Source organism: Macrosteles quadrilineatus, unplaced genomic scaffold, assembly GCF_028750875.1.
Source record: "Macrosteles quadrilineatus isolate MER2022 unplaced genomic scaffold, UCM_ALF_1.0 Scaffold_4__1_contigs__length_99947679, whole genome shotgun sequence".
Lineage (NCBI taxonomy): Eukaryota > Metazoa > Arthropoda > Insecta > Hemiptera > Cicadellidae > Macrosteles > Macrosteles quadrilineatus.
The window spans coordinates 82,987,203-83,007,115 of NW_026542597.1; the positions used below are offsets into that span (position 1 = coordinate 82,987,203).

Below are 19,913 nucleotides of genomic sequence, written 5' to 3' on the forward strand. Positions count from 1 at the left end.
CTTACTTCACTACATTAGTATGATGTTTAAACTGATATTGTCCTAGTTTGAACTAATGAAACAAACTTATTATTTTGTATTGTTACAATTATAGAACAATTCATTTCTTCATTCAATTCTGATTCTGGAGTCTAGAATTATTGGCAAATGATGACCAGTATTAGACAGACCTCTGTGAAGATTTCATATTCACCTCTAACGTCCTGATGCCAATGTTGGAAGTTTCAAATGTGAAGATTTTAACATAATATGCCCTACAATATTTTTTACAATATCTACAACAGTTGCAGTATTATTTAAGCCTGGCATACCACTTGCAGTAGCCTATTAGCCATTAAAGTTCTCACAAGGTAACAAACAACTAAAACTGAATACTTCCAGGAGCCATATGATGCTAGGCTATTTTTCAAAGGCAAAATTGATGGCATAATTTTAATGATTGAAGCTTACCTGAATTTGTTATTTAGGTTTTTATCATTTTTTTCATTCCTTTTTAAAAATTATTTTCTTTACCTTTACATTCATAGTGTAATACTAATGGATGACCTTAAGATTATCTATATTGTCCATAAAATCCTCATAAGAGTTGTAATCTTAGAAAAAAAATTTAATTGGCAAATGATGATCTTTCATAACAGATTTCTGTGAAGAATCTCTTTCACCTCTAACGTCCTGATGCCAATGTAAACTTAATACATATAAAAATAAAAAGCCATAATAATGTTGGAAATTACCTATGAAACGAGCTCCTCTTTCTTAAAGATAAAATATGCACAATGATGATCAGCTTGCATGAGGTTGAACTAAGCTTCCATCGTTTTGATGTTTGCTCCAACCAGTGATGCGCTTTTGTCATAGTTACACTGAGTGCATTTTTGAAGATTGCTATTGACAATTTTATTTTACTCACAGGAGTACAGAGAACAGTAGTAGCAGATTGCTAACACAAAGCATTCCAAAAACCTATAAATACGGTAATAAGAATTGCTTAAAGAAGGTCAAAGCCGTGATCGCGTTAAATCTTAAAAATCTCCCGTGGCTGCATAGCCATCACCATCATCCTCTGTGATCGCAGCATAATCCCCATGGTTGTGTATCTCCCCATCTTCTCTTCTGTGATAGTGGCAAAATCTTGAATATCCCCCATGGTTTTGTAGACACCATCATTGTCTCCTGTCAATTAATTCAATTATGTTTGAGTTCAACTATTTTGCTTAAAGCAACGTAAATATAACAAAATTTTTAAAAAAGTTATTGCTATAACTTTTATCAGAGGATAAAATATTATGAGATTACATAACTGCACAATGATGATTGAAACAGCTTGAGGTTGAATCACGTTTACTTCGTTTTGATGTAGACATCAATCGGTGATGTGCTTTGTCATAGTTACACTGAGTGCAGTCTCGAAAGTATTTTACTGATAATTTTTTTTTAATAATTGTACGGTGTAAAAAATGTATATGCACTGGGATCGTGGTGTCGTCCTGTAATTCAGGAGGACCAAATTGTGAAGGTATGATCGGTGGATGCGTCACTACCTGTTGTGAAACAAGTTAGTATACTTCGACTATCCTGATAATTAGACCAATTTTTAAAATTACAAGGCAAAAATATGGTTCAGATTTCACTATAAACTGTAGGTCCCTTAGCTGCCATTGGCTGTATAGGTAATCAATAGTCCTGTCTAAGGAACAAATCGGCCGTAGTCAGTAACAAGACTAAAAGATCACGCCACTCATCCTACACTAACACTCATTCATTTATTCCATTCATGCTTGGCTTAAATACCTAGTTTAAAGTATTTATTTCGCCCAATCTAATTGTAACTTTGAATTTTCAGCCTGTATCTCGAGCAGACCAGGACAATGCGGTCGAGCCGACGGATATATCCTCGAAGGCAAAGAACTGGAATTCTACATGAGGAAGATAAAGGCCAAGAAGGGCAAATAGGCTTAATTTTTTACTCTGTCATGACCTGCTATTGAATAAATACAAGTTGTGGCATTGTTTTATTATACTTTTGACTTCCTTGTTTGCTCCTTTTAGTTTAAAGCTGAAGTTATCTGTATTTTGATGTTAAGTTAATAATAGCTTAGTTATGTACTGAGCCTGTTATGTATGATTCAAACAATATTATTTAATAATAGGTATCGACTTGACATTTTGTCCTCGTTGCAGATTGCTGTCGCCAGATCAATAAAGATCCAGTAATAGTTCCCTGTTATTTTAATTTTAAATAGTATTTTTTAAGGGAACTGTCCAAATCCTGGTCTTGTTAACTATCTAATGTCAACCTTAATGAGAGACCAATGATAAGTGGCCTCTGGGCCTAATAATAATCATGCTTGGAATTGAACCAGTCATCTTCAGATTTTAAGGCAAGCTAAATACCAAACCACTTGACTCTACAATTATTATTAACTAGCAGAGTACCCGTCCTTCGTACGGGGTTGGCATTTAAGTTTAAAATGCTTATTGCAGTTATGCGTTTGTAATGGGGGAGGAGAAAGTTTGATAAAATTTGCTTCTTTAAATTGACGGTATACTATGATATTACACATCTACTATAGCCATAATGTTCTACCACTTCGCCTAAAAAGTAAAAAAAAATAAATTATTAAAAATTCTCAAAAAATCACAAATTATTCATGACATTAAAAACATAAACATAACTGTAAACAATCCTACTTTGACAGTTCTCATTACATAAATGCAAAAAAATTAGTGCTGCACCCTATTGGTAAATCTTATAACTTTAATGCTTTTGAATAATCATAGAACCAACTTTTTTAGTTGAAACAGCTGACTAAATTCTTTAATTCCCTTTAAATATGAATACTCATAAGGTTAACATGGGGAACTACAGAGCCACTGGGGCGGAGCCCGAAAGGATTTTTGAGATAAGAATATGCCTATATGTTAATCGGGAATGTGAGCTATCATGATGCCAAATTTCAGCCCAATCCGTCCAGTGGTTTATGCGTGATTGAACTTCAAACAAACAAACAAACACACAAACTTTCACATTTATAATATTAGTAAGATTACTAGCTGTGTACCCGTTCTACGCACGGGGATCTTATAATATTCAGTTGAAACCTTCTTATATAACGAACAGCAGTTGGTTTGCATATTTTAAGATATGCTGGCCAAACTATTATACATAGCTTCATTTTATGTTGTTTTTTGTTGTTCCGGATCGGTATGACAATCAATAAAAGGTTAAATTACCTCTGTGTCTGCCGGTCGATCCTATAACGGTAGGCTTACTTTTATTTTTACTATCTGATCTCGTTTGCATGGCTCAATCACGTCCTGGTTGAAGTTCGTTCGCTACGCTCACTCACCTGTATGTTGGAGCTCGTTCGCTGCGCTCACTTTCCTTCAGGTTAGCTCGTTCGCTACGCTCACTTGCCTTCAGGTTAGCTCGTTCGCTACGCTCACTCGCCTCCAGGTTGCAAATTAGCTGTTGTCATAAATGTAAAAGAAATAATAGTGCTAGTGCTGCACCCTGTTGGTAATCCTTGTAACTTTAATGCTATTGAACATCACAGAACAGAACCAACTTGTTTAATTGAAACAGCTGTTAAGATTCAATAATTTCATTTCTCATAAGGTTAACATGGGCTTCCAGAAATTCCACGTCAAAAATCGACAAAAACTTGATTTTCAAGGGTTTACTGTTAAATATCTAACTGTCTCATATTCGATGAAATACGTCTAAAACCATCTCATATATGTATAGTATTTGGAAAATAAGTTTCAGGCGGGACAGTGCTATAGTTATTGAGGAGTAGTTGTAATAAAGTGTGTATTTTAGCGTTACCAAGAGAATGACAGATAGACAGACAGACAGACAGACAGAAATTGAGATAAGGTTTGATTCGGTTTCTCTGACCTATGAAATGTAAAAATAACCAAAAAGTTCATTATTCTAAGCAATGTACAGACAAAACTCTAATTTTATTTATATAGATTACTGCTCTGAAGTTGGTCCCTAATGATTTGGAAATCAAATATCTTTATAGTTACTTTTAATTTGTCACGGTTTTACCCCAAAACAATAAGAACTACAAATGATTGTTTGGTACACGTCTACATTAGTCTTACCACAAATTACAGTATACAATTTTACAATTCTCAACTTTTATCTCTGAGAATTTTGTTTGGATTTGTCTAATTTTTTACTTTGGAAACTGTAGATGCGTTTCGGGTTCAAAATGTTACTCAAGTGTAACAGGGTGTCTACCGTCACAGAAGCCACTAAAAAGTAATATATTTTTTATTTTAAGGTCCCAAAAGTCACGGATTAAGGTCTAATTACTAGGTGTACAATGAACTGCAAAGTCTGCTTGCAATATTGAGTGGAGCTAGCATATTAATCCAATACTCTTCCAAAGTCAATGCACTGCTTCTGGTTAACGTAAGTGGGGTGTGTACTTGCAGTATAATGGTATTTGGTTTACATAAATTAATTGTCTATTTACAGTATACAAAGTCAGTTATCTATTTGGTTCACATTAAATAAGATTAAGATGCCTGATTAAAATAAAATATAAATGGTTGTTCATATGGTATGCCTATTTGCAGTAATGGTAAATTTGGTTGACATAAATTTGATGTCCACTTGCAGTCTAAAGCCTAGCCATAAATGGAGTGTCTATACTTGCCAATGGTGTATTTGGATCACATAAATATAATTACCTTTTGCAGTATCCCAAGTCCAAAAAAATAAAATATAAATGGTTGTTCATATGGTTCCCATAAATGGTATGCCTATTTGCAGTATCTAAAGCCTGGTTTTTGGTTACATTTGTCTGATTCACGTCAATGCGATGTCTACTTGTAGACTCTTAAGTCAATGTCATATTGGTTCGCATAAATGAAATGACTATTTGCGGTATCCAACGTTAATGGTGAGTCTGATTCACAAATGGAATGTTTACTTGCAGTATCCAAAGCCAATTGAATTGCTATTTAGAGAATCTAAAGTCAATCAATGGTCCATTAGCCTAATTCTGGTTACCGGTGACCCTAATTAATTTAGTTAACAATTTTGTAGTAAATTATGCTCAACGATATTAATCTGATTGTTCTTCCCTTTTGATCTGTAATTGACCACATATATTACGACTCTTTTGTTTACCTTTTTATTGCTATCTTGCAAATGGAATAATAGTGTAATGGCGACCAATAAACCTATAAGGCCCATGTTAAATTTCTAAGGATTTAAATTAACGTAGAGAAAACCCCTGTAGTCCGATTTTTACCATTTCAGATTTATGCCTTCCCATAATTAGTAACCCTATGAGCTAAATTTCATGCTAATCGCTTCAGCCGATAAGGAGGGTAAGAGTATTTTTAAAACTAAATAATGCAGGAGTGAGTAGTATAAAGGCTTATTTTGCTTGGAGCGACTGTAGCGATAGTCGCACAGCGATTATTGTTATTGTATACTCAATACTCCTTTTATATATGGTAGCATGTAAGAGGTACATGCTCTTCATCTCTTGCCATTTTTAAAGACACCGACTAGACAACTTACAATGTTTCATTCAACGCGTTTGATAAAAAAAAACCAATTAAGAGTCAAATGAGTAATGAGTTTACACCCGCAGAATTCCAATGTTTACCTGCCTTGAGAAATGTTGTTTGAAAGCTGAAACATCTCTGAAGTATATCTTCAATTATTTGTAAAATCCGTAAATGAGCAATCTTTTTTGTTTCTATTATTTTAAGTTTAATTTCATGATTTGTGCGTTTACTGTTTGGTTTATAAGGGACAAGTTATTGTTTATGATTAGATCGTTTTAGTGAATTTCTATATAGGGAATAAGCTATTACCGTAGGTCTCTCAGTAAGACCTGGACCCGGGACCAATTTATTATTTTTTTTTATGTCCCCAGAGGCCAAAACACCAACCGTTTAAATCCATAACTCGAGCAAAAATAATCCGATTTCGATTAAATTTGGTACACACGTGTAAACCTACATTTTGTCTGTTAAAACTGACAACTAGCTAATTTCCCGAGAGAAATAACGGCGAAGTCCGCTTTCTTGCAATCCACCCTCACGCCGAGCTTGATCGGACATCCGCCGGATAAAAATTAGCGCCAACGGACATCACGCCGGACAGATCACGCTGGCGTGATCTTGGAAACCCTAGCTTAACAGTAACAAATTCGCGAACCAGCATTATCAGACCATAGGAACGGGGCTTTATGGGGGTAAGAATTGGTTTTTCTAATTTTTCTCAAAGCATAATAGTTTCCAATATCCCTCCAAACCGTTTTAAAAAGCTTAAAAAACAAATAATTTAGTATGTTGAAGGTTAAAGTGTTTGTGTACGGTTAGTTATTTGTCACAGATGAATATAGAAAAATACCCCCTCTGCAGCAATCCTGCCGACTAAGCAAATTTACATTTGCGTGGATTTATTTTTAATTAATCTATTAAATTAACATTTATGTTTAACGAGTACCTAGGTAAGCTGCTACAGGGAAACTAATAAAGTGTGTTTTTTATTTAAATATCAATAGCTTAGTATGAAATAAATAAATCTGCCAAGGTTGATCAAAATATATCCGTAAACAAGCCAACTACAACATTTTACAATAATCTCCATAAGAATAACATGGTAATTTTAAATTAAATTTTTTTTCATTTTCACCGTAACCATTCGTCGTACGAAAACACTTTGATATACTAAATTATTTTTTTAAGCTCTTTAAAAGGGTCTGGAGAAAAATTGATAAATTTTGTGTTTTATGGGTAAACAATTAGAAACCCCCATTTTTACCCCATAAAACACCCCGTTCCCATGGTACGATCATGCTGGTTTGCAAACTCATTCAAGTTTATCCTGCCTTACACCTTCAAACCAAATTTGATCAAAATCGGACAAAAATTACTTAAGTTATTGTACGGACGGACAAATATGTACCTATATAAATTTGAACGAATGGTGTTTTTGGCCTCTGGGGACATCAAAATTAAAAAGTAAATCGGTCCCGGGCCTAAGTATTACCATGAGACCTACGGTAATAGCTACTTTATCCCTATAGGGAAAATTTGGCTAAACTGTAAATTTAAAATTCCCATGTTATTCTTATGGTTAATAATATTTAACTGTTTTAGTTTGCTTGTTTAAGGATATATATATTTTGATTAATCACTTACTCTCCCTGTAGCAGCAAACCTAGGTAATCGTTAAACGTAATGTTATTGAAATGGGCTTAATTGAAAATTAAATCAGGCAGACGGTAAACTTGCTTAGTCTGCAGGTTTGGTGCGACGGGGGCATTTGGTTAAACGAGGTTTTAAATGACTAAAATAACATGAAATTAATTGTTAACAAAACACGACCTACCACCAGGCAGAACTAACAATAAAATTGTCTTACTGTGATCCAAAAGGATGGGAAATTCCCTTGGTGTTTTATCTATAAGTTTATCCATGCAACAATCTAACAAGTCACCAACCCCAATGTTTTCTATAAATAATCATGTTTTAGTTGTGCAACAAAAACAATGATATGCCTACACACTGCCATGAAAAGTTCCTAGCGGAGAGTTGACAAAATATTTACGTTTGAGATGACGTTTTGCGTGTAATTGATCTTTACACGTCACAAAACGTGAGATTAGCACGGTCGTGGCGGCGAGACCTTAGATGTAAAACAAACAAGGAGCACATGAAGGACGAACGTCACATCATTCAGCAGTAGAACCGTCAACCATCAACTTCAACGCCGTCAACCCACCACAATCATGCAACTTTATCTTCTGCTCTTTCTGTTAATAAAGGTAAAACAATTCATCACTTAGTTTAAGATTACGCATTCCATGTTAAATATGTCTCCAAAATGGACGTAGTTGACGTGAGCCACCGACAGGTTGCGCTGATGTAAACCACTGATTTTTAATAGGATTTTTCAACCAAGTCAAACAGTGTCTGTTATGCCCATGCAATATCTCGGTAATCCTACTAATATTATAAATGAGAAAGTTTGTGTGTTTGTTGTTTGGTTGAAGTTCAATCACGCATTAATTACTGGTCGGATTGTGTTGAAATTTGGTATGATGATAGCTCACATTCCCGATTATTATATAGACATATTCTTACCTCAAAAATCCTTTCGGGCTCCGCCCCTGCGGCTCTAGAGTTTCCCGTGTTAACCTCATGAGTATTCATATTTAAAGGGAATTAAAGAATTTAGTCAGCTGTTTCAACTAAAAAGTTGGTTCTATGATATACAAAAGCATTAAAAAATTATAAGATTTACCAACAGGGTGCAGCACCATATTTTTTTGCATCTATGTAAACAGCTAATTTGAACTAAGCAGCAACAAACAACTGTTATACGCAATGAGAACTGTCGAAGTAGTTTTGTTTACAGTTATGTTTATGTTTTTAATTTCATGAATAATTTATGATATTTTGCAAATTTTTAATAATCTATCTTTCTCTATTGTGTAGGTGAAGTAGTAGAACATTATGGCTATGGTTGATGTGTAATACTATCGCATACCGGTAATTTGAGGAAGCAAATTTTCTCAAACCGTGTTTTCTCACATCGCAAACGCAAAGATCGGGTATAACTGCAATAAGCGTTTTATACTTATTCGCCAAACCCGTACGAAGGACGGGTACTCTGCTAGTAAAGTATAAGGACGAAAATAGAATTTTATACTAGCGCAATCTATGACTGGCTCACAGAGTCACAGAACTATGTTATTTATGAATTAAAAATTTCGACAGCTGGTCACGGTATGACCGACATTGCTTATGTGTATCCAAAGTCATGATTTTACGTAGTGAAATATTACCAAAGTTATTACTGAAACAGATGGTAGGCCTATGAGGGTTTTTATTCTGGATAGCTTTGATTAAGACGAATGAATAGGCAGTACCTGGTTAAAATCTCCTCTAAACAATTATTGTTTTTCCGCCTATTGGAAAGCATAGTACATACTTACATAATGAACAAATATATTGCAAGTACCTGTACTAACATATTTCATCTTTATTCCCAGGTTTTTTCTAAGAGTGGCCGTTGAGGTTGTTCCACTCCATAGAAAATATTGATTACAATAAATCTCAAATTAAAAATGTTAGTAAATATACAAAAAGTGTAGAATAAATCTTTAAAAATATACGGTTTAGAATCAAAACAAAGCAGAAGTTTTACATTTAATCTTGAATCTTAATTTTTTTATTATTTAGTCAATGTGGTTATTTCACGTTGAACATTCCTTCAACTTCATTTTTCAGGCATTCTAAGTTCAATTCCTATGATTTGAGCCGTCTCCTATGATTCTGATTCTACTTATCATACGCTTCACTACTTTACTTAAAAATACACGTTTGAAAATTGTACAGTAAACTAATTGATTTCAACATTCTAAGATGTTACTAAAAAGTTTTATTTACTATAGGTAACGTTATCCCTGGTTTTATATAGTACGATATACACAGCGAAACGATATTCGTACAGTATATTACAGAATTGACTGGAAAATAAGTAATTATAATGTAATGTAATATTGCTTACTGGCTTGATGATAAATCACGATCAGCTGTATTGAAGTAAACAAAAATCAGCAGTAAATGGCTTCTAATGCTATTCATATGGAGAACATTTCACGTTATATCTAACTAGCTGTTACCCACGGGCTCCACTCCGTTTTACTACATTAGTATTAATAAAACCTAAAACTATTGATTGGTTAAGTTAAGATGAAATAAACAAAACAGAATACAGTAATGGTAATACAAACAAATAATAACAGCTGAGGTATTTTTTAACATTAGGCAAATGGAAAGTTCCCTTTGGAAAGCAATTACGACCTTATAGGGCAATTTATGAAATAATGGATAATTTTGCGCAAGGTTTCTCGTCATGACGAACATTTTAAGTATATGGTTTATGGGGGGTGTGACTTGTAGTTTTCTCAAAAGTTCATGGGTACTTTTGGCTTTATATATAGATTTTGTGTTAACATTTTGGAAATTTCACTATTTTTCCCGCCGTCACGGGATCGAGACATTTAATTTGAGCCCTCTCCCGTCATTCTACGACTTCCCAGTCGCCCACAATTTTGACGCAAAGAATCGGCTTACGTAATTAACATATAGATGTCTTTTATGAGAATATAAAGTCAAGAAACCCTTTATTAGACTATTAATTGGCCCCGATTATTCCATTCATTCAAAATTTAATTAATTAATTAACTTACGAGTACGATGCCGAGTAATAATATGATCGAGAAGATTATTTTGGTTCGTTTATAAGCCAATCATCGGTCCTAGGTTAAGAACACGACTTTCGGCTTTTAAAATATTGTGTAAAGTGATAAATGTTTGTTAGTTATTAACTCTAGTCGGGCCAAACGGGGTAGTCATTTTCTAGCTACGCAAAAATCGCTGCGAGAATGTATGACAGGACACACAGCTTTCTTTGAAAACTAGCGCGGCTTCAAATCGTAGAACTGTCCTTTTGTTTGGGTTTTAACTGGTGTTTTTTTGTCTAAGTTAAATTTGTTTATTGTGGCTTACTTATTTTATAATATAAATAAATATAGAAACTACGATGGATTTAGTAGATGTTGAGGCTAGTGACACCTAGCGGATATTAGACGAACTGTTGCGGATCTTCTAGCGGAGAATAGACGAACTGTTGCAGTGTCCAATGTCATGATTGGTTCGCATAATTGATAATCGCCAATGCCTATTTGCAGTAGGTATCCAAAGTCAATGGTACATTTGGTTCATACAAAAAGATGCCTATTTGCAGTAAAAAGTCAATGGTAGGGGTAGGCTTAATTCTGGTTCATGGATTGTCTATTTGCAGTGTTCTAAGTCAACGAGTTTCAAGTCTCTAGCTCATCGGGAAGTTAGTATAAAATTGATTGCAAAATTTCTACCTGACAAGAAAGCGAGCTAATAAAAACGTTTTAAAATAACCCTTTGAGAACTATTCATTGCCATTCGTTCAAAGGAAAAGGCTCACTTAGCCTTTGGAATGAAGATTCTTTCTGATTAATGTAGCGTCCATTGAAAAGAAAAGGGGGTAGGCGATGTTGTAATTTCTTCAAAGGCTTGTCAGTAACTAGGTAACTATTAACCCCTTTTAGATTCACAGGCCACTAAAATCACCATTCGCCTTTTAAAAACACAATATAGCATCATACAGTTTATATACAATTCTTCATTAGCAAGATTATAAAATGAACCAGTCTTGTTTGAAATTTTTCTTTGATTATATTTGCAAATAACATGTTTATAAAATTAATCATACAAAAAGAACTGCCAATTTTTCAAATTTTGCCACTCATCCCCAAACTCAACGCTAAAATTGTGTTAATTTTTTAGCATACAAAGCGAGGACTATTGAACAGTTGGGAGTCAAAAGTTAGGCTTCACTTTGGCTGTTGAGGTTGCACCATGCCACTGTACTTTATTGGTACAGTAGAAGCAATTCGTTACCATAGAAACAATTGGTTACATTAGCAACCACGAATACAAGAAAAATACCGGTATGGATCATAAACATAAACAAATGACGTTTTTGGCCCGAAATTAAACAAAGCCATATGTTAATTAATGCTATTAGTATAGGGATTTTGTTTATTTTCGGGCCAAAAACGTAATTTGTTTATGTTTATGCTCCATACCGGGTCTTTCCTAGTATTCGTGATAGCAACAAAAACTAAGTAAATCACGAAAACTACCAACGTATCAAAAATGTAAAACACACAAATGAAAACACACACGCACACACAGATGGCTAGCTACCTGTTGTATGAATTGGCAAGTCGCAAATAGTTTATAGAATTGCAATATAAAGTTGGCCACATACGTCATCTAGGTAAAAATAAGCTCATCAAAATAAAACAAACTGTTAGTAATAAAGGTAATATCATACAGGGATTCGTTTTTGGGAAACGTATAGCTTTCATACACGATAAAGGCTAAACTAATATTTGTTTTTCATATTTCATTCGTAAATATTCCTGTAATATTTTATTTTGGAGAAATATAATATTAATTAAAAGTTCAGTCAAGTAGTATTATAGTTGTATAGTGACAAATTTGAGATTACTTAAGTAGTAGTTTGTTAAAGGTTAGTAATTACATTTGTTTGACTACAAAATTTGCTGGGTTATCCGAGACTTCTATTTATGTTGTGTTGTCTAGCAGAGTAGGTATTTCCATAAAGCAAATTTAAAAAATGCTGAAATCGTCCAAAGCAATTGATGTTGGACATAGCAAGCGATAACGTCGAACTTCGTGTTCTTACACTGTTATCATCAGCAGCAGTCGTGGCCGAGTGGTTAAGGCGTCTGACTAGAAATCAGATTCCCTCTGGGAGCGTAGGTTCGAGTCCTACCGACTGCGAAAACATTTTGCTAAATAATCTGTTAATAAAATAGGTTACCATGAAGTTATGTTATCGAAGCCACAAAAATGAACGAATATATGAACGTAAATTACATTGTGAGATTGTTAAAAATATTAGAATTTGAATGTTGTTTTATTTAGTACCTGTGCAACCTCCGTGCATCCGTTAGATTAAAAGTCCTAACTTTGGTGTTCTTTATTTTCGTAATTTTGCCGATAATCTATATCAGACAAAAACGTTGTAAGAGAAATAAGTCAATAATTGAAGTAAAACGTGTTTAAAGTACCTTTATCATATAAGAGGGTGTATAGAGTACATTTTAGTGAAGATTAAATATATTTTATTTTAATTATTTCAGTGAAGATTAATTATTAAGTGTCTTACACATTAGGACACTATACAGGCACAATTGATTGACTCCTAAATTGAGTCCTAAATCTTCATTTTTAAACATTGTCAATAACCATTGGTACTGCGCCCAAACATTGATAGAGGAATGCTTCAGTGATTGAAGCAAACGTTTTTCAAACTACCTAACCGAGTATTCAATTTGAAATATTTACAGGGAAAAAAATAATAATCTTAAACGCGGGGACACTGACACAACTTATGGTTGACATTTCGTTACAGAATTCCCTGGAATTTCGATTTCTACACATAAGAAACTTACTATAGTTATTTTCATTCTTGATCATGATTTTGAAATTGGATAAGCACCAACCAGAATGTTCTTAGAAAATATGCCCTTCTATATCCCTTGAAAGCTATTTTGATTATTTGTGTCAACTAGTCATTTTATTGTCCCAATAAAGACGGACATACTCCATCTATAATAAATGTTATACCAGTGAGCTAATTGAAGTGACATATTTTTGCCATAACCACCTTCATCATTCTGAATACAATTAAGTATAAAATAAAAGTGAAGCCATACTATAAGATTAAACCAAGCTACTCCTTACTACGATTTTTCTTTTTCAGGCTTCATTCAGTATAACACACGCACAACCCGGAGGAATGGAATTAAGCCCAAATATAATCAACGCACTTATAAAGGCTTATGGAATGAAGAGCCAAAATGGCGGGGAAAACGTACAGGGCGATGAACAGCCCCAAGAGATTTACCAACACGAACTCCCTCCACAGTATAACAGACCAGAACACCGACCAAGTCCACCAAACCAACATGGTTACGATATAGAAGAAAGTGAACAAGATTATGGTTTACCTCAGAGGCAACATGTGCATCCACAACAGCATCCACAATTGCCTCATCAACGTCCTCAACAACCACCTCAAGGTCCTCCACAAATACATCCTAATCAACCACAAGGTCCTCCACAGATGCGTCATCAACCACCACAAGTTCCTCCTCGTCATCCTCCACAAATGCATCCACAAGGTCCCCCACCAATGCACCCCAATCAACCACAAGGTCCTCCACCAATGCATCCACAAGGTCCCCCACCAATGCACCCCAATCAACCACAAGGTCCCCCACCAATGCACCCCAATCAACCACAAGGTCCCCCACCAATGCACCCCAATCAACCACAAGGTCCTCCTCGTCATCCTCCACCAATGCACCCCAATCAACCACAAGGTCCTCCAAAAGTGCATCCACAAGGTCCTCCACAAATGCATCCACAAGGTCCCCCACCAATGCACCCCAATCAACCACAAGGTCCTCCAAAAATGCATCCACAAGGTCCTCCACAAATGCATCCACAAGGCCCCCCACCAATGCACCCCAATCAACCACAAGGTCCTCCAAAAATGCATCCACAAGGTCCTCCACAAATGCATCCACAACGCCCACATTTAGCCCCACAATCGCCTCAACGACCTACCCCTCCCCAAGGACATGGACACCCAAACGAAGAACATCTGGCACAGTATCGTCAGCAAATGCATCAGCAAACCCAGCAGATTCAGCGTCATCAGCAAATACGTCAGGAAGATGAAGAAGTTTCATTCCGTCATAGGTTTCATCCTCAACCTCAGCAGGAAGACTCAGAAGAACCACAGAAAGTCTCCAGGACTTTTAAGACAGGAGAAATGAGAATAGTCCGTCAATAAGTCTGACAACTTTGTAATGATATGTATACAGATTCAGAAAAATTCTACATACTAACAGTTAGATTAGTTTTGATTTGTAGTTGAATATAGTTAACGTAAAAAACTTACTTCGCAACTGTAATTTATATCAGGATATTTTTAAACTGACATAGTCAAGAATACTGAGAATTCTAGATTCAAGAAAAACGCATAACGTTTAGGCTGGATCAAATTATGTAATTAGCTAATGCAATGTATAAAACAAAATACATCACCAAAACATACAATTGACTGTACCAAAAAGTACGGTTTTAGTAGAAAGACAATTAATTTAATTTTGAATCATAATCACTTGTATGCATAGTTTACCGTACATAACTGAACAAATTCAACCTAACCCGAAGAAGCTGGTATATTTTCCTAAATCATTAAATTTAACTTTAAGATTCCATTAGATATCATAGGCAAGATTGTAATGTTAAAATATTTGGTTTAAAAAAAGGTTAAAACAAAAGCTTTACACGGACATTAGATTTAAAAGTACACATTCTAAACTAGTGATGACCTAAAACACAAATATCATAAATTGTAAAATGGCAAGCACGTAAAATAGCACAGTTAAGACCATTCCGCATCAGTTGGCGTTTACTATGGTACTATTCTGATGCGAAAATCATATCAAATGGTAATTAAATAATGGAGGAATTATCGTATAATTAAAACTTACAATGTTATCATAAAACGAGAAACACGGATTAACACAGTTAAAATACTACCCATTAGTTAAAATGGCTACAGAATAATTTTTTCTAAACAACATTTTTAATAAAAACAATAGTTTCAAATATTGATCAGTGGGAAACTACTAATTATATAATAAGGTAATCATGTACTATGTATCATGTAAATTATGTATCATTACTTGAATCATAATCAATTAATTAACTCAATTATTAAGACTCAATCATAAGCCCTTTATTGATTTATTACGGTACTCTGTTTATATTCAAACACACAACCTTATTTTTAACTCAAATTATGATAAATTTAAGAAACACTAAAGGTAAAATTCGTACATGCCAAAAGATTATACTGACTCAAAAATTAAAATAAAAGTTAAAGTTGCTTTTGTATTGAAAAAGTGTGCTGAATAATTAAGCTTATACACATGACTCTAAAAGCCAGTAATAAGTAACAAAATACGTTAACAAAATTTGGTGTTTTGAATCATACATTATTTTGAACTAAACATTTGAATATTATTTTTTTTAAAGGACACAATTTTTAAAACCAGGCTCCTAAATATTAATACCACGTTGAACGTAAAAAAATTGAAAATTGAACGGTTAAAAAACGTATATGATAAAATGAGAAAAAATACAAAAAACAATTCATGTTTTTAAAACCTGTAAAATGTTCAATCTCATCGTTAATAATTATAAATGAATAAAAAAAAATACATAATGATGGTCATAAAAAATACTACATAAAAAATTACGACATTAAAAACTGCTGTGTCACCTCTGGAGCAGGAATAACAATAAAAACTAAACAAAATAACATAAAAAATGAAATTTACTCTGATTTAAATTAAAACAAAATTTGTAATACTTAAGGATAGTACTTGTGATGTATAGATGAATATACATATATCATTACTTGAATCATAATCAATTAATTAACATCAAAGTTTACATTCAATACAATATTTGTATGAATCAAGAGCATTTTCGATAGTTGTAATTAATAATATTGACCAAATGGTCCAAAACAGATATTAATATGATCAAAATCAATTAATTTAGAAGTACCTACCAAAGCCAACCAAACTCAAACTTTGATCAGAATATTTTTGAATGTTTTATGTAAAATTAAAAAATAGCTTAAGAGAATAATAAAATAACTTTTACACTACATTTAAATTCTTTTTAAGTGTTATTATTTTTATAATTATTACTATTGGCTATTTGCTGTACAACTAATCCTTCGTTACACACACATTTAAAAAATCGGCTTGGTTTTAGTTTTAGACGACTCTCTCTAGTAAATTTAAAATTTACAAACATATAACGTATAAATTATTGTAACGATAAATTATTGTATTACATTTTAAGCAACTTGTAATGTGAGTGGAAAATTATCGTTGTTAAATAATTTATACATTTGTTACGTTTTAAATAAATATAACTGTTCTAATTTAATGTTGATTTTAAATTAAGTCTTGGACGTACTCAAATTTTTAAAGTATACGTGATTGATCAGTTTAAAATATTTTAATAAGTAAGCTAAACACTAAGCTACAAAATATTCTAATTTCAACAGTAATTATACAGAATTTCATTCCAATTTAATTGTTAAAATTGTAAGCAATAGCATACACAAATCACAGTTTCTCATTCTCTTTTGTACTTTATTTTTAAGAATGTTTGTTAAAACTAAAACCTTTGCCAAATATAAATTTGTCTTCCGAAATATGTTTTTTTAAATTGTACCCCTTACACCATCTTCCAGCCTTCAGGACCATAATTTTGGCCGCAAAGATGCTATGTATTAGTTTTACTAAAAATTTTACTATGTAAATTTTTTAGTCATCCATTTAGAAGTTTAAAACACAAAAATCATGATATTTATATCCTTCATCATAACTCTAGTATACTTTTTACTATTGATACTTTAATACTTAATGCTTTTTACTAAAATGGTGACCATACGAAGGTAGGTATTTAAAGCGAAGTAAAAAGAAATAATTTACTGTTAAATGAAAATTCATGACTCATTTTACATTTTTCAGATTTTATTTAGTGATTAATAAAATTAAAGAAAAACATTTACAGAGTAATTTAAGACCAGAAAGAACTTGGTGCCGTATTAACAACCCGAGTTATAAGTCTTTTAATAAAACTATATTTCTAAAAAGTTAAAATTGATATTGTTCTAAGGTTCGTAGCTGGTCTTTAACTCGTCTGATTTTAATGCTCAAGGGGTCAAATGGAAGCTCTTACAATACTGAATATTTTAAGGCTCGAACGAACTGCAACCGTTAATAAGAACTGGAGATAGTGGAGGTATAAGAAAAATAATTTTAAAAAATTATCAAACTACGAAACGTCTATAAGAAATGTATGGGGGAGAGTTTTCGTTTGAACATATCTTTTAAACGAAAATAGTTATTTGTGCAACTAAGGGAGCAATTGCAATTTGCACTCGAGTAGCATATTATATTTTTCCTAGAGTTACGATAAAACAAATAAATTGGTAAAGAAACGTGACATATTTTTAAACAGAAGTGAACTTTTAATATTAATATTAACTTACATTTAATGATACAACAGTACAACAGCTGATTTACAACCAGTGCTACCAAACGTATTTCGCGCGCATACGACCTTGTCTGCATGTTACGCGCTCACTATTTCGTGCCTTCACGTTGCAAATCTGAAGTGAGTGAGACAAAGTAATTTAGAGTGAGACAATGTTAAGATTGTCTCACTGATGAGAGAATTGGCCACTTTGCTTTCTCTTATCAGTGAGAGAACATGCACATTGTTAGGTAACTGTAGGAAAAAGATATTTAAAAACGGATTTCGGCATTGAAATCAGTGTAAAAATGTAGTTTAAAATGATGTGTCAGAACCATATCATCAATTAAAAAAAATATATCTATGTCCAATATGGCGGATCCAAGATGGCGCCCAAAAACGCGTTTCCTATGAAAATGAAGTGCTAACGACCCAATAAATATCGGTGGTGGTCCCAAGTCAGTTTCTCAAAAAATGTTCATACAAAATGCATGTAGTAGCCTATCTTTTTTCAAAAATCTTCCAATGTTGGGGAAAGCTGCCATTTTAAATTGTGATTTTAGTGGTTTTCTCGTGCACCGATTTTTGGCAAATTTTAGTATGTCGTTCTGCAAACCCAACACTACAAAATAAAACCATAAAACGTTTTCTTGAAATTTTTTTAAGGTCATATCCTATATTTCTCTGACTAAGAGGTTTTATCGAAAAACTGATAACTGGCTTACGGTTTACTAAAAAGTTCGTGATACTTGTAAGCTTTATATAGAAATGACAGTTTTCACACCTGTTTCCAGAACCTGCACTGTTTTAACAACGCTGTTGTCAACTGAGTCAACAGAATGCGAAGTTGCAGTAAACACAAGACTTCAACAATGGGTTTTACAGCTGATTCAAACAGCTGATGGTGCTGCATTGATAGCATGCTGACTACAGCAGACGACATTGCAAATGTTTGATTTGCACATTGTTGGCCTGTATACACAAATATATGTGTTTTCTTTTATTTTACTCAGGAAATTAACACAAGTTTTAGTTTTGTCGAAACTAGTTGGTCTGCCAGTGCTTCAAAACAGAAGAGAGCACAGAAAATAATAATTGAATATACACAGAATAGACTTCCCATGTAATGTAAAAATTTGCACCAAAAAAACGTGGTGCAAACTTTTGAGATGGTTTACCAACTAATGTCAATTGCTAAATCTATCAGCTGTTTGCTATGAGACTGCATTGATTTTAATTAATATTTAACCCAATGGCCCTGAACTTCATATATTTTCTTGGCTTCAAATGTTGACCGTATTGGGGAAGATCTCTTTCTTTGTCAGCTGACTTCTGTCCAATATTTTAAATGTGTGATAAAAATAACCCTTGGGGTATGTGCCTTTAGGAGAGGGTTTATAAAAAAAACTTGCATAGTCCAGTACAATTAGGTTATGACCCGGACAAAATTGATAACAGGCTGAATATTGGTGGAAATGTTTAAAACAATGTCCTGATTGGCCCACACATAGTCCCAAGAAATCCCAGTTGGGGAACGGCCGCCATCTTGAAAAAACTTCCGCCCCCCTGGAAATTTAGATTTCCTGTTGTATCTTTTAAAGTAATCACCAACACTAAACACTCATCAACACTTACTCTATTTCCCCCTGTACCGAGCAATCTTCTGTGTAATCTTTGCTCAATAGGACAAATGATATTTTTACCTTTGTACTTTACTGTATTATGTAGTTTGCTAGTATACTGTGGATGGCTTGATATAAACACATTTTTAACAAGTTTTTGGTTACTTTTTTCTTGTTATTTTGTCCAACCAACATTAGTTACTTAGCAACCCATAAGGCCAATATAAAATCTTTAAATGAGTTGTGTAGTAAAAAACGAAATTTCCTGAAGTAGTGGCTGTCGCCAATCACCTAAAAACGGCTTGAAGTCTCTAATTCCAAAATTAAGTCGAAATCCTTCCGCTGGATTTCGAGATATATATTACAGACAGACAGACAAACAGACATAGCTCGTGTTATAATATAGGATAGAAGATGTACTATAGCAGGTTTACTAATTTTGAAAATGAGAATTGAAACAAAAGTGATATATATCTTAAAAAAAATATGAGAAATGCATCTATGTGAAATAAATCGTTTTGGTTCAAA

General features: G+C 33.5%; 2 protein-coding genes and 1 non-coding gene across 3 annotated transcripts in view; all 3 read left to right on the plus strand.

Annotated features, from left to right (window-relative positions):
- Nucleotides 1-2,020, plus strand: part of LOC128992354 (40S ribosomal protein S8) — a 31,005-nt gene extending 28,985 nt beyond the window's left edge. Inside the window, exon 6 of the mRNA XM_054415893.1 lies at nt 1,844-2,020. Coding sequence (XP_054271868.1) covers nt 1,844-1,953 — 110 coding nt within the window. The 3' untranslated portion in view covers nt 1,954-2,020. The remainder of the gene's footprint in view (nt 1-1,843) is intronic.
- Nucleotides 2,021-12,320: 10,300 nt separating this feature from the next.
- Nucleotides 12,321-12,402, plus strand: Trnas-aga (transfer RNA serine (anticodon AGA)). The gene has a single exon. It is a non-coding gene; the product is annotated as a tRNA-Ser (tRNA).
- A 1,699-nt stretch (nt 12,403-14,101) lies between these two features.
- Nucleotides 14,102-14,485, plus strand: LOC128993089 (putative uncharacterized protein DDB_G0294196). Its single transcript, XM_054416845.1, has one exon. The coding sequence runs from the start codon at nt 14,102-14,104 to the stop codon at nt 14,483-14,485; it is 384 nt and encodes a 127-aa protein (XP_054272820.1).
- Nucleotides 14,486-19,913: the final 5,428 nt, after the last annotated feature.